Source organism: Schistocerca americana, chromosome 2 (assembly GCF_021461395.2).
Source record: "Schistocerca americana isolate TAMUIC-IGC-003095 chromosome 2, iqSchAmer2.1, whole genome shotgun sequence".
NCBI lineage: Eukaryota > Metazoa > Arthropoda > Insecta > Orthoptera > Acrididae > Schistocerca > Schistocerca americana.
In genome coordinates this window covers 435,976,353-435,993,305 of record NC_060120.1, presented here as the reverse complement: position 1 = coordinate 435,993,305, position 16,953 = coordinate 435,976,353, and the positions used below count along the sequence as shown (strand labels likewise).

The window sequence follows — 16,953 nt, the reverse complement described above, 5'->3', positions numbered from 1 at the left end:
ATACACAAACATACACACAAAATTCAAGCTTTCACAACCAACGATTGCTTCATCAGCAAAGAGGGAAGGAGAGGGAAAGAGGAAAGGATGTGGGTTTTAAGGGAGAGGGTAAGGAGTCATTCCAACCCGGGAGCAACCTGCCAGCGCTTTCGTTTGGTAAGTCACATCATCTTTGTTTATATATCTAAAAACAAAGATGATGTGACTTACCAAATGAAAGTGCTGGCAGGTCGACAGACACACAAACGAACACAAACATACACACAAAATTCAAGCTTTCGCAACAAACTGTTGCCTCATCAGGAAAGAGGGAAGGAGAGGGAAAGACGAAAGGAAGTGGGTTTTAAGGGAGAGGGTAAGGAGTCATTCCAATCCTGGGAGCGGAAAGACTTACCTTAGGGGGAAAAAAGGACGGGTGTACACTCGCGCACACACACACATATCCATCCACACATATACAGACACAAGCAGACATATTTTCTCTTTAATTCAATATATCTTCTTATACCAAAGGATTTCTGCTAGCCCTCATCTTTTTACATACTTGATCCTCTGCTGCCTTCACTATTTCATTTCTCAGATTTACCCATTCTTCTTGTATTGTGCTTCTTTCTCCTGTTCTTGTCAACTGTTCCCCAACGCTCACTCTGAAACACTCTAAAATCTCCAGTTCTTTCAGTTTATCCAGGTCCCATCTCCTTAAATTCCCACCTTTTTGTAGTTTCTTCGGTTTTAATCTAGAGTTCATAACCAATAGATTGTGGTCAGAGTCCACATCTGCCCCTGGAAGTGTCTTACAATTTAAAACCTGGTTCCATATTCATCTACTACTTTTCCTTATCTACTACTTTTCCTTCACTTCTTTTTCATACTGTCAAATTCCAGTTCCCCATGACTATTAAATGTTCATCTCCCTTAACTATCTGAATAATTTCTTTCATGGCATCATAAATTTCTTCAATCTCTTCATCATCCGTGGAGCTAGTTGGTATATAAACTTGTACCATTGTGTAGGTGTGGGCTTTGTGTCTGTCTTGGCTACAATAATGCATTCACTATGCTGTTCATAGTAGCTTATCCGCGTTCCTATTTATTTGTTCATTACTAGACCTTCTCCTGCATTACCCCTATCTGATTTTGTATGTGTAATCCTGTATTCACCTGACCAGAAGGCTTGTTCCTTCTGCATTGAACTTCACTAATTCTCACTATATCTAACTTTAACCTATCCATTTCCCTTTTTAAGTTTTCTAATCTACCTGCTTGATTAAAGAACCTTATATTCCATGTTCCGATCTGTAGAGTGCTAGTTTTCTTTCTCCTGATAATGATGTCCTTGTACACATGACTGCCATCTCCAGCAGCTCAGAGTGGAATGCAGCTGTCACATAGAATGGAAGCAGCAATCTGGAGGAAGCGGGGAAGGGGAATGGATAGCAGTGTATGGATGGGAAGAGCACTGTCTGGCAGAGTATGCAGGGTCTAGACTGCCAACAAGCACAGTGTTGGGAGACTGAAGGCAGGGAGGTTTGTGGGGGGGCAGTGAGGGGATGGGTAGAGGGGAGGAGGTGACAAAAAGGAGAGGGGTGGAGAAAGGAAAAGATGGGTGTGTACGTTAGCAGCAAGCAGCACATAAATAGGGTGGGAGACAAGAATAGGAGGGAGATGATAAAACAGAGAGGGTGGAAAGTGTTGGGTGGAGCGTATGGGGACAGAATGTTGCTTTAGGTTGAGGCCAGGATAATTTCAGTAATGGAGAATGTGTTGTAAGAAAACTTCCATCTGTGAAGTTCAGAAAAGCTGGTGGTGGAGGGGAGAGTCCAGATGCCTCGGGTAGTGAAGCAGCCATTGAAATCAAGTATGTAATGCTCAGCCACATGGTGGTTTACTTGGCTCTTGGCTACAGTTTGGCAGTTGTTGTTCATCCTGCTGGACAACTGTTTGGTAGTCATATGAGTATAAAGACATAAAAAGCTGTGCAGTGATTGCAGCGAATTTGGTATATGAAATGGCTACTATCACAGGTGTTCTGGCTTCTGATGAGGTAGGATAACCCTTTGATAGGACTGGAATAGGAAGTGCTGGGTGGATGGATTGGGGAGGTCTTGCACTTGGGTCTTCAGCAGAGATATGATCCTTGCGGTAAGGGATTGGGATTGGGATTTGGATTGAGATTGAGAGTTGAAATAGAAATGGACTAGGATGTGGTGGAGGTTAGTTGGGCAACAGAACACCAATGAAGCAGGGGTGGGAAGGATCTTGGGTAGGATGTCCTCATATCAGGACTTGATAGTAAGTGAACAAATCCGTGCTGAAGGATTTATAGTGTAGTTGGCTTGGTATTGGGTGATGAAGGGGACACTCCTTTGTGGCTGGTTCTTCAGGGTGGTGGGAGGATTGGCAGTGCGATGGGAAATATCATGGGAGATCTGTTTGCGGACTTGGTCTGGGGGATAGTGCCCTGTTTGTGAAAGCCTGTTAATTGTTGTTAATATTTCCACCAAAACCCTCAGCTCCACATAAGTTTCAGTCCTGTCCACAGGCCTCCCCTATAGCCCTACACTCAATATTAAATTAACTTGCTGAACTTCTCAAAGACCTACTCTCCTTCATCCAATGCCTGCAATGGAAGCACTTTGCCACCAATCCCTCCAATCAAAGCCATTCTAATCCCAACTCTGAATCCTACCTTTCCCAGTTCATACAACCATCCAACCATGATCCCCCAACCCTCCCACTTAACCACCCACTGATCACCTTCCAGGAATCCTTACTTCCAATTTAGTCTCAACATCCTTCCTCAGATCCCTTCTTCAGAACAACAACCTTCCAGCAGAAGAACGGAAAGTGCACACATCCTCAAAACAAATCATGACCTAATCATCCTACCTACAGACAAAGGTTCTACCACTATTGTTATGAATCACATTGACTACCTGGCAGAAGGCCTTTGCCAATTATCTGATTCCTCCAGAGTGATCCCATCCCAGAAGCCCAAGGCCATTCCCAAAACATCTCCCCTGAATCTATTTCTTTTTTCACCCTCATGCACACCACATATCTATCTTCTACATGTCCCCCCAAATCCACAAAACCAACAATCATGGACGTACCGTTGTGGCTGGTTATTGAATCTCCACTGAAAGAATTTGGCCATCATTGACCAACACCTCCAACCATTTGAACCTAATCTAGCCTCCCATGTCAAAGATACCAACCACTACCTTCACCGACTCCACCAGCCCCACATCTTTACCTCCTGGATCCTTACGGGTCACTGTTGATGCCACCTCCCTCTACACCAACATCCTTCATGCCTATGATCTTACCCTTATTGAACATTACCTTTCCCAATGTCCTCAATACCCACTACCTCATCCCTCATACACCTTACTGACTTTATCCTAACTCACTACTATTTTTATAGTAGGTATACAAACAAATCCACAGCACATCCATGAGCACCTGCATGGCACCCTCCTATGCCACCCTGTTTACGGGCCTGTAGAGGAGAGTTTCCTAGCCTCCCAAAATGCCAAACCCCTAGAGTGGGTGGGGTTCTTTGATGATATCTTCATGATATGGACTTGGAGCCAAGAAACCCTATCTTCGTTCCTTCACGACCTCAGCAACTTCTTTCCCATCCTTTTCACCATGTCCTCCCCAACCCAACATGCCATCTTCCTGGACATTGACCACCTCTTCTCTGATGGCTCCATCCATACCTCAGTCCACATTAAACCCACCAACCACTAACAGCTCTTCTATTTCAACAGCTGTCATCTCTTCCTCACAAAAAAAAATTGCTCTCATAAAGGCCTTCACAGACTGACACTATCACCCAGACCAAACCTGCACAAAGACCTCCCTGCCATTCCCATTCAAACACCCAATCCTCCCACCACCCCCCAGAGCCAGCCACAAAAGAGTGTCCCATTCGTCACCCAACACCACAATGGACTGGAGCAACTGAACTACATCCTTTGCTAGAACTTTGATTAGTCATCATCAAGCTCTGAAATGAGGGACATCCTACCCAAGATCCTTCCCACCCCTCCTAAAGTGGTGTTCCATTGCCCATCCAATGGCCACAACATCCTAGTCCATCCCTATGTCACTCCCAATCCTACCCCTCGCCGCAAGGATCATATCCCTGTGGAAGATCCAGGTGCGAGACCTTCGCAGTCCACCCACCCAGCACTTCCTATTCCAGTCCTGTCACTGGCTTATCCTACTCCACCAGAAGTCAGGCCGTTGCGAAAGCAACCATGTCATATAGCAGCTTGGTTGTAATCATTACACAGCTCTTTATATTGGTATGACTACCAGCCAAGCAGTGCAGCAGGATGAATAGCCACCACCAAACTGTGGCCAAGAGCCAAGGAGACCACCCCGTGGCACAATATGAGCTGAACACAACATTCTTGATTTCAATGGCTGCTTCACTACCTGAGGCATCTGGATCCTCCCCTTCACCACCAGCTTTTCTAAACTGCACAGATGGGAGTTGTCCTCACAACACATTCTCACATCCTCCACTCCCAGAATTATCCCATCCTAAACCTGTGGTGACATACTGTCAACACAGCCTCCATCCAATAGTCTTCATCCCCTCGGTTGTATCACCTCCTCCCCATTTTCATTTCCCACCCTCTGCCATTGCACCTGCCCACCTTACCCCTTCCTTGCTCCTCTTCTTTTTCACCCCCTGTCCCCCTACCCACCTCCCTGCCCCTCCCAATGCAGTGACTGTGTCAGTCTTTTCCCTGCATGCTCCGCCAGACAGCACTCTTTCCTCCTCTCACCCGTACATTACAGTCCCTTGCACTTCCCTACCCCCTCCTGATTGCTGCTTCCATTCAGTGTGAGAGGTGCATTATAGTTTGAGCTGCCGTAGGTGGTAGTCATATGTAGAAGAGGTGTGCTTTTGTGTGTGAATGAATGATATGTGTGTGTGTGTGTGTGTGTGTGTGTGTGTGTGTGTGTGTGTGTGTGTGTGTTTTCATTTTCTGGGAAAGGCTGTGGCAGAGAGCATGTGTAAGTATCTTTTAGTTATGCCTGGCTGCAACTTCAAGTGTCATCTTTACATTAGTAGCAGTCTATCTTTCCTTATATTATTACATCAATAGTGATATTAATGTGACGTGAAGATCTTCAACACCTGTTGTGACTTCACATATGCAATATCTTCTGAATTTTCTTTTGTGGTAACAGTAATGTAAATGCTTATGATTCAGATTAACTCTGTGATAGACTGTTAGTATAACTGCAAAGGTAAAGGTACTACCAAGGGCATCCATACCAAGGTGCTATGTCCCACTCACCTAGCTCTCAGGTAAAGTGAAAAATGTAGCTTAGTCAAGTGTTTTTCTATCAAGAAAATTATTTAAAACTTAGTATCCACACACAACTTTTAGTGGGTACTTGCCATATATCCCCCCCCCCCCCCCCCCCCCCCCCCACTCTCACTCTCCCACTACTCACTATTGTATGGGCACACTTGAGTTCTAATTTTAAAAAAATCAGTTGCAGTATACTCTAAAAAAGAACTACAGAGTCCATGGCAAAGGATATTTCCCATTGTACCACATTTTAGGGTTTCTTCCCATTCCATTCACATATGGAGCACAGGAAGAATGCTACTTAAATACCCTTGATTGTGCTGTAACTTCTGGAAGCCCACCTTTGTGGTATTTGAGATTGTAGTACATTCTTAGACTTCTCATTTAATACTAGATCTTGAAACTTTGTAAGCAAGTTTTGTATGGTAGTTGATGTTTATTTTCAAGTGTGTGTGTGACTGTGTTTTTCAGGATTTCTGTTACATTCTCCTGTTGGTCAAACAAATCTGTAACCATTCCTGCTGCTTTTCTTTGTGTACATTAACATCCCCTGTTAGTCCTACTTGGCATAGGTCTCGCACACTTAGGAATGTTCCAGGATGGGTTGCACAATTGCTTTGTGGGCAATCTCTGTCAGTTATTAAAGAGTAGAATAACATAATTTCTTCATAATACTAATAAGCCTAATAATAATAATAATCCCCGTGGAGGCCCGGGAAAAGAATAGGCCTCCGGTATGTTCTGCCAGTCGTAAAAGGCGGCGAAAAGAACAAACCACTAATAGGGCTAACCCCCCTTTTAGTGTGATTACTTGGTTCAGGACAGAACTAAAGAAGCCTCGGACAAGCGCCGTCATGGTCGGGGACAACGCTTGAACCCTATGCCCGCCCACAATGGTAACGACACTGCTAGCCAACTGGAAAATGATTTAAATCCAAATAGAGGTGTTTTGCAGGATATGCTTCCTGCAACCACCCTAGAAGGAAAACAAAGACAGAGGATGGGATGGTCAGATGAAGTTAATCGATACCTCATGTTCTGTTATTACCAAGCAACAAACCTAGGAACCAACACTACTGGATACAGATCACAAGTATACACAACATTTATTACCAAATACCCAGAATTAAAATTTTTAACAGAACAACGACTAGCTGATCAGATCCATGTAATAATCAAAAATAACGGGATACCCCAGTCAGAATTAGAAAACATCAAACAACAAGTACAACAAATACTGGAACAAAATAATGTGCAATCAGAAGAACAAGAAAATACAGTAATGTACTCAAACATCCCAGAGCAAACAAACAAAGAACAACACGCATCAATTAAACAATCAGAGGAAAACGAAATCGTAAGACAGCCACCAGAACAAGCACAAATAGAACACGAAGTGACACACATGTTAGATGTAGAAGAAAAATTTCAGCTGACATATATATAGAATACAAAGACACAAATACAGACATTACACCATTCTTGCATAGACCGCCAAATAACCCACAAGTCAAAACAACAGTAAAAACTATCAACACAATCATACACAACAAAATAAATGAAAACACAACTATGGAAGAGTTACAACTACTGGTTTATATAGGAGCACTCACTACACTAAATATACACACTAGGCAGAGATCAGAACCAACCAACACACAGAAGAAACCCACAAAACCAGCATGGCAACACAGGCTACAGATCAGAATAGAAAAACTGAGAAAAGACATCGGACAGCTAACACAATTTATAAGAAATGAAATGTCAGGAAAAAAAACGAAAAAGTTTAGGTAAAATCTCACAACAAGAAGCAATAGAGCAATTAGACGAAAAGAAGCAGAAATTACAAGCATTGGCCAAACGACTTAGAAGATACAAAAAAAGTGAAAATAGAAGGAAACAAAACCAAACATTCAACACAAACCAAAAGAAATTTTACCAGACAATAGATAACACACACATTAAAATAGACAATCCACCAAACATAACAGACATGGAACACTTCTGGAGCAACATATGGTCAAACCCGGTACAACATAACAGGCATGCATGGTGGATACAAGCAGAAACAGACACATACAAGATGATACCACAAATGCCTGAAGTGATAATTTTGGAACATGAAGTCACTTGAGCAATTAATTCTACGCACAATTAGAAAGCCCCTGGAAAAGATAAAATAGCAAATTTCTGGCTAAAGAAGTTCACCTCAACACATTCAGATCTAGCTAAATTATTTAACAGTTACATTGCAGACCCATACACATTCCCTGATACACTTACACATGGAATAACTTATCTGAAACCTAAAGATCAAGCAGACACTGCAAACCCAGCTAAATATCGCCCCATAACATGCCTACCAACAATATACAAAATATTAACTTCAGTCATTACACAGAAATTAATGACATTTACAACACAGAACAAAATTATAAATGAAGAAAACAAAAAGACTGTTGCAAAGGAGCACAAGGATGTAAAGAGCAACTGATAATAGATGCAGAGGTGACATATCAAGCTAAAACTAAACAAAGGTCGCTACACTACGCATACATTGATTACCAAAAAGCTTTTGATAGTGTACCCCACTCATGGTTACTACAAATATTGGAAATATACAAAGTAGATCCTAAATTGATACAGTTCCTAAACATAGTAATGAAAAACTGGAAAACCACACTTAATATCCAAAAAAATTCAAATAATATCACATCACAGCCAATACAGATTAAACGTGGAATGTACCAAGGAGACTCATTAAGTCCTTTCTGGTTCTGCCTTGCTCTGAACCCACTATCCAACATGCTAAATAATACAAATTATGGATACAATATTACTGGAACATACCCACACAAAATCACACATTTGCGATACATGGATGATCTAAAACTACTGGCAGCAACAAATCAACAACTCAACCAATTACTAAAGATAACAGAAGTATTCAGCAATGATATAAATATGGCTTTTGGAACAGACAAATGTAAGAAAAATAGCATAGTCAAGGGAAAACTCACTAAACAAGAAGATTACATATTGGATAACCACAGCGACTCCGTAGAAGCGATGAAAAAAACAGATGCCTATAAATATCTAGGATACAGACAAAAAATAGGAATAGATAATACAAATATTAAAGAAGAACTGAAAGAAAAATATAGACAAAGACTAACAAAAGTACTGAAAACAGAATTGACATCAAGAAACAAGACAAAAGCTATAAATACTTATGCTATACCAATATTGACCTACTCATTTGGAGTAGTGAAATGGAGCAACACAGACCTAGAAGCACTCAATACACTTACACGATCACAATGCCACAAATATAGAATACATCACATACATTCAGCAACAGAAAGATTCACATTAAGTAGAAAGGAAGGACGAAGGGGCTTTATCAACATAAAAAAACCTACATTATGGACAGGTAGACAATTTAAGAAAATTATTTCCAGAACGACCAGAAACTAGCAAAATACACAAAGCAATCACTCATATAAATACATCGGCTACACCACTGCAATTTCATAACCACTTCTACAACCCTTTAGATCACATAACATCAACAGATACGAAGAAAGTAAATTGGAAAAAGAAAACACTACATGGCAAGCACCCGTATCATCTAACACAGCCACACATCGATCAGGACGCATCCAACACATTGCTAAGAAAAGGCAATATATACAGTGAGATGGAAGGATTCATGACTGCAATACAGGATCAAACAATAAACACCAGATATTACATCAAGCATATTATTAAAGATCCCAATACCACAACAGATAAATGCAGACTTTGCAAACAACAAATAGAAACAGTAGATCACATCACAAGCGGATGTACAATACTAGCAAATACAGAATACCCCAGAAGACATGACAATGTAGCAAAAATAATACATCAACAGCTTGCCTTACAACATAAACTAATAAAACAACACATTCCCACATACAAATATGGACCACAAAATGTACTGGAGAATGATGAATACAAATTATACTGGAACATAACCATTATAACAGATAAAACAGCACCACATAACAAACCTGACATCATACTCACCAATAAAAAGAAGAAATTAACGCAACTAATTGAAATATCCATACCCAATACAACAAATATACAAAATAAAACAGGAGAAAAAATTGAAAAATACATCCAACTGGCTGAGGAAGTCAAGGACATGTGGCATCAGGATAAAGTTGACATTATACCAACTATACTATCAACTACAGGAGTCATACCACACAATATCCACCAGTACATCAATGCAATACGTCTACATCCAAACTTATATATACAACTACAGAAATCCGTAATTATTGATACATGTTCAGTTACCCGAAAGTTCCTAAATGCAATATAACATATACCGTACAGTTAAAAGGAAGTCACGCTTGATCAAGGTCCGCGTCACTTTCCATTTTTGACCAGACATAACGTCTGAGAAGAGAAAGAATAATAATAATAGTAACAATAACAGTAATAAAACTCAGGTTTCGTAATTTGGCGGTAGACACTGAAAATATATGACTGGCTCAGTTGTTAGAACATTGCTTGCAAAACCAGAAAAATTACCTTAAGGATGCAGTTGGCAATACAGTTTGCACCAAGAAAGTTCACTTCAAATTGGTTTTATAAATTACACCAAAAAACTAGGAAAATTAATGAATCATGTAGAGATACAGTTCTTCTCCAGCACTGCTCAATGTTTACTACTCTAAGGAAAGTAATTTATGAGTGCGTCTGTCTTTCTTTTCTAGTCATCAACTTGGACATCAAAGCAAGTAATTTTGGGCCTGGAAATAAAAATTATGAGCGAGTTTTTTGGTGTTTAAAGAACTGTTTCAATGTGAAGTTTGATATTGTCTTAGCATGGGACCCTCCAGGTAATATTTCATTGAGTTTTGATTCATAAATTAATTAAAATGTGTACTTTAGTTTTACGATAAATTGTGCAGAACATTTTTAGGAAATGATTTATATTTTATGTTTGTAATAGTATACATGTCACATATGAATATTCCATACAAATTTAATTTAGTTATTGTCTGTCATAATGAATTTGAAACTTGTTGTTCAGTTTACTTATAGATGTTGTCAATATTGCAACATGTAGACGTCTGCATTAGTATCCAGTTTTATTTCATGTAAAACATTCCATCAAATGCCTTGGAACAAACTATTCCCATTGCTTTTATTAGAAGGATTGATGACTGCATATCTTGAATATGCATTTTGTTCAAATCCATCTTAATCTTTATCTAATTTTTTAGTCCAGCCATGCTTTTATCTTACATAACTTCAAAGATTCAAATTAATGCTCTTCTTTTTTTTTGGCAGTTTTGTAGGCTGTGTCACTATATTGTCCTTAAGTTTTACACTATTTCTATTTGGGCAATCTTAGGTGGTGTCAGTGTACCAAATAGTTTAGATCTTTTATGGAAGTCATTGTAATAAATATTTGAGCTACAGGGTTCATTATTGAGGAGATTTTGGCAACAGAACTGGTAAATAAGACACAACGTTGTTGTTGTCATGATCCTTGTTCTGTCCATCCAGCATTATTGAATGTATGACGCACTGACATGATCAAACTAGCAAATGTTGCAGACATTACCTACAAGCAGTTATGCTTGGCTTAGTTTGTTGCATTTTTATGCTGCTCCTATGGGGAAGTACATCACAGCGGGGGAGGTTCAAGAAGACTACTGACTGAAATTACTTGTTTCAGTACTGACTGATGTCCAGAAAAGATGTTGTGTCCCTAATGTTGTTATAGCATTTTCTGTTCACTTGTGGTGCTCATACTTGATTATGCTCTAAGTTGCAATGTGGTTATGAGGTGAACTCAGAAAGGCAGGAGTGCATAGGGCAGTTAAGCAAATTCTACCAATTTTCTGGAAATGTGAGCATCTTCTGCATAGATAATCTGATATACATTTGACTGATAATACCTTGCACTTACTTAGTTTATGAAATCAGAATGTACACCATATTTTATTGTGATGGTGTTTAATTATAAAGTGTTTATTCACAAGTAATGTTCTTATTGAATGTAGCTGGTATCATTGAAACATTTCAGTAAAGAAGTAAAGAAATTGGTATGAGTGAGGCAGTATGCCTAGTCTGTAATTTCAGTATAGATCCTTAAACCATAAAGTCTACCAGAATTATGTCCATAATATTGGTAATTTGAAAGATGATAGCCATACAGGGATGTTAAAAACAGCAATTATAGAACTTTCATATTTCATTAGATGTTGCCTCAGAATATAACATGAGTATGTGAGCATGGCTAGATGAATGTTGTAACCGGTATCTAATTATGATTCCAAAAATCATGTAGCCTTCCAAAAACTGTTAGCAAAGTACCAAATGCTGTTGCAGCCCATAAAATATATATAATGGATGCAACCTAAATTGACTAGTGTGAAATCCATTGTACACAGTGAATCTAGGTCTTCTACTAATTTCACATTTTTGTTTATTTAGCATTATTCCACGTTCATCATTAAAATAACCAAAAATTAAATCTAAATTGTTAATTATCATATATGTGCTTTCAGACACCTCCCTGTGCTAATTTTGATGAATGTTGAACTAAGTTCCCAGTGCAGCCTCAGATACATGTCATACAAATATTGTAAACATATGTATAAAAATTAAACAATGTAAAATTCAAGATGGAGTGTAACAATATTTGAAAAGGAAAGTTGCTACTCACCTTATAGAGGAGATGCTGAGTCACAGATAGGCATGACAGAAAGATTCTCACAATTAAAGCTTTCTGCCATTAAGGCCTTTGTCAACAATAGACGACAGATGCATACACACACACACACACACACACACACACACACACACACAAATGCAATATTGGTGTATGTATAAAAATTATGAGACAAATTCTTTGTAGCTGTAGAATAAAATGTTGAATGTGACAGTGTCCACAAAAATACAGCTTCTAGGAAGCATAAATAAGCCATGATTTTTCTAACCATGTGGCCAGAGATAAATATTGTTCAGTCAGGAATTTTGTTCTGTGTTAATTATTTCTCATGGGAATTACATCTTTATTCTTTTATTAATATATATATATAAGCAGAAAAGCAGCACTTTGAAAACAGTGATGGTTCCTCCACTTGAGATTCCTTAGATGCAATTTTCCCTGATATGTTAAACTAAGCATTTATGCAACTTTACACAAAATGCTATCAGCTACAGTATATTGTGACCAAATATGTGCTAACTCAGCTATTTCTCATCATCACTGACACTAATACCTATATTACAGTCTTTGCAGTGGTGAAAGAATTAATTTGGAGCAGTGATTGTGGAACTTCCTTTGTAAAGGGAAATTTTAAAATGGACTTTAAGATTTCTGTTTTTAAATTTGAACAATTTAGTTTAGGCTTTACTGTGACTATTGTTGATATCAAATGAAACAAGTTTACTGTCACCAGTCACTGGTTATTTATACGCACAACGTGTTTCAGATGTCCTTTCTCTGTCATAATACACTCTGTGAGGGGGAAAGAATCCAACAACAACACACCATGAAGGAATTATCCAAATGGGACAGGAATCAGTAGCCCCTAGGGGGTCCACAACTCTTTTGTGGATATGTGCGTGGCGAGCATGGGACCCCAAACTAGTGCGGCTCTCTTTCCTTTCTGGGCTGCATACCTTCCTTTTCCACATCCCCTCCCCTCCCCCCCCCCCTGCCCCCCTCACCTCTGCCCCTTCCCTTCCCCTTCTCCCCCTATGGGAGTATGTTTCATGCCTATGTCTGGAGACGGACACTTGTAACTGTAAGACAGTCTCTCTTCTTTGCTTTCTATGCTGGAAAGTCTTTGTCCTCCCTTTGTCCTTCTCTTTTCCTTGCCTCTTCTCTTTACCCTCTTCTCCACTGCAGTGTTTGAGACCTCTCTTCTTTCCTTTTCTTTGTTCCTCTCTTTCTCTTTCTTTCCTCCCTGTGCGTGTCTGGAGGCCAACCCACGCATTCCCACGCATAGCCGGTGACGGGGTAACGCGTAATTCCCCACCCTGGATAGACAGGTAGGACACGTACGTACCCCCTGGTAATGGCCAGGCCCAGGGAGGGGTGATTACCCGAGCTGGTACCTTCCCTCTGTCCATTTCTCAGGAGGTGTGAACAATCACCTAAGGTGGGAGTGCCCTCAGAGAGGAGAAGGAGCGCCCTCAGAGAGGAGAAGGAGCGCGCCATCGGAGAAGCCGGTAATCATGGGGGGATACTTCCGCAATGGTTTCCTCTACATCTACCATTTCTGCTCACAAGCAAAAGTTAAATGACGAGGCTCCCTATTGATTGCTGTCTTCCACCAAGTGGATCTTGTTTGCCTCAACACTGGAGAACCTACATTTTTGTCTGCCTCCACAACGAATTTCTCTCATGTGGACCTTTCGGTTGGTACTGTTCAGCTAGCTCGGTGCTTTGAATGGTTTGCTCTTGCTGATACACACTTGAGTGACCATTTTCCATGTGTCCTTTGATTGCAGCCACAACTGCCATCTACACACCCAATACTCTGGAAGTTTACCCAAGCCAATTGGACATTCGATGGCACTCACTTTCCTAGCATCAACGATCAGGTCACTCATGTTACAGAAGTTATTCTTACAGCCGCAGAACATTCAATACCTCGCACCTCCGATTTGCCCCGGCGCTCTGCGGTTCCTTGGTGGAACAAAGCGTGTCGTGACGCAATACCTGAACAGCAACATGCTCTTCGCGTTTTCTGCCGTCATCCTACTTTGGCCAACTGTATCCGCTATAAGCAGTTACATGCGTGATGCTGTCGTGTCATCAACGATAGCAAGAAGGCAAGCTGGGACCTCTTTACTAGCTCTTTCAACACCTTCACTCCCTCCTCAGAAGTTTGGAGTCAAATCCGACGGTTACCCGGCGCGTCTAGTTTCTCCCAGATTCTGGGCTCACTGTCGCGCATGATACCTTAGTGGACCCCGTCACAGTTTCTAACTCATTGGGTCATCACTTTGCTGAGATTTCAAGCTCTTCAAATTACCCGCCAGACTTTCTCCTGAATAAATGTGCAGTGGAAGTGCAACCTCTTGCTTTCTCCTCTCAAAATAGCGAAAGCTATAATACTGTTTTCTCCATGCAGGAACTCCAACACGCATCTCTTTTTCTCGCTCTTCTGCCCCAGGACCGGATGGTATCCACATCCAAATGTTGCTGCATTTATCATATCATAGTCTGCATTACCTCCTTCGCCCTTATAATTGAATTTGGACCGACAGTACTTTTCCCAGAAGATAGCGGGAAGCTATCATCGTTTCTGTTCTGAAACCTGGAAAGGACAAACATCTCCCCTCTGGCTATCGCCCCATTTCTCTCACGAGTAGTGTATGTAAGGTTTTGGAGCGTATGGTGAATTGCCGTTTAGACTGGTGGCTGGAGTGCTAGAGTCCTGAAGCCTTTTAACACCTGCCCAATGCGGTTTCCGAAAGCATCGTTCTGCAGCTGACCATCTTGTTCCTCTCTACTTTTATATCATGAACAATTTTCTTAGGAAATGCCAAGTGGTAGCAATATTTTTTGATCTGGAGAGAGCATACGATACCTGTTGGAGAACAGGCATCCTCTGCACACTGTCCTCTTGGGGCTTTTGAGGTCGGATGCCCCTTTTTATTCACAAATTTATGGCAGAGCGCACATTTAGTGTGAAGGTGAACACTACTCTCTCCTGTACTTTCTTCCAGGAAAACGGGGTACCCCAGGGCTCCGTGCTAAGTGTTGTACTGTTTGCCATCACCATAAATCCAATTATGGATTGTCTCCTTCCGTTCACAGACATCGCTAAATTCTTGGGTCTTATGTTTGACAGAAAACAGTGCTGGTCCTCCCACGTTTCATGTCTCTCGGCTCACTGTTTGCAAATCTGTCAACACCCTCCGTGTTCTGAATGGTACCTCCTGGGGAGCAGGCTGAGTGGTCCTTCTCCACCTCTTATCACACCTTAGTGCGCTCAAAATTGGACTATGGAAGCATAGTTTACTCCTCTGCTCAGCTGTCTATTCTTCGGCATGTCGACTCTGTCCACCATCATGGATTGCGTTTAGCATCTGGAGCTTTTTACACCAGCTCTGTGGAAAGCCTTTATGCTGAGACTGCTGAACCTCTGCTGTCCAATTGGTGAGCTGTCCTTCTGAGTCGTTATGCTAGCCATCTTGGATTTAGGGTATGCAGGCCGCCCTTCATCTCTTCTACCACTGGTAGTCCGCTTCCGTCAACTGCTACGTTCTCTTTCTTTCCACTTTCCTAAAACTTTCTTGACAATTTGGGGTACAGCACTGCCTTGGCTCCGCCCCCAGACCTGCCTACTCCATGACCTTGGTCAGCTTCCCAAGGATGGTACCCCTTCTCTCGTTTATCATCAGGCATTTGTTGCTCTATGAGCACAAATGAAGGATGCCACATTTATTTACACTGATGGCTCAAAAGTATCATTTGGTTTTGGGAGTCCCTATATTGTTCGCGACACCCCTAATCGATTTTGGCTTCCCGACCAGTGTTTGGTTTTTACTGTGAAGCTGTCAAATACATCCGTCACCATCAGTGGATGCAGTATATTATATGCTCAGATTCGCTCAGCTCTCTCCTCAGTCTCCAATCTCTTTACCCTGTCCACCCTCTGGTACACCGGATTCAGGACTGCCTGCACTTGCCCCACTTGGGGAGCATCTCTGCGGCATTCTTCTGGATCGCAGGACACATTGGTATCTGTGGAAACAAGGTGGCTGATATAGCGGCCAAGGCTGCAGTCTCTCTACTTCAGCCTGCTGTTCGCATGGTTCCCTTCACTGATCTAAAGCGTGTTTTATGTCGTCATGTTGCTCTTTTATGGCACGCACATTGGTCTACACTTCCCAATAATAAATTGCAACATGAAAGCTCTTCACTGTGCTTCGACCTCTTCCTCCTGAACTCGTTGTTGACAGGAGGTAATTTTAACTAGACTCCAGATAGGGCACTGTCATCGACATCTTTTAGGTGGCGATCCTCCCCTGCTTTGTCCCCACTGCTCTCAGCTGTGGATGGTGAGACACCTTTAACTTGAGTGCCCCTATTTTACTCTGCTACACGCCCGTCTACAGCTGTCACCTGATATATCTTCAATCTTAGCAGATGACACGTGCTCAGCCGATCGCGTCCTCGAGTTTATTAGTGTCAGCGAGATGACGTCGGTCATTTGAAGCCCTTTTTGGGGAAAACAACCTCCCCCCCCCCCCCCCTTCTGTAGTGGTTTTCTAAGCTTTCCTTCTGCTTTTTATTTTCCCCACTTTTTGAGTTTCGCTCCCATTTCTGCCGATTTCCAGTTTTTTAACCTTTCCCTAAGCAACAGACTGGGTGCTAACGACCATAGCAGTTTTGGGCCCTAAAACCAACAAAAAAACAAAAAAAAAGGGGGAATCAGTAGATCTGGTGCACATGTACAAACAAACAAAAGATTACTATTTCAGAGCAATTGGATGATATATTCAAGAGAAAGAGTATCATAAATTGAAAAAGTCAATAATGTGGTGCCCACCCTGGACCCTTACACAAACAGTTATT

General features: G+C 41.2%; 1 protein-coding gene across 2 annotated transcripts in view; it reads left to right on the top strand.

Annotated features, from left to right (window-relative positions):
* Positions 1-16,953, top strand: part of LOC124591520 (ribonuclease P protein subunit p40-like) — a 221,638-nt gene that overhangs the window by 141,544 nt on the left and 63,141 nt on the right. For both annotated transcript variants that reach the window (XM_047131740.1, XM_047131741.1), the window contains exon 4: positions 10,115-10,240. In XM_047131740.1, coding sequence (XP_046987696.1) covers positions 10,115-10,240 — 126 coding nt within the window. The remainder of the gene's footprint in view (positions 1-10,114; positions 10,241-16,953) is intronic.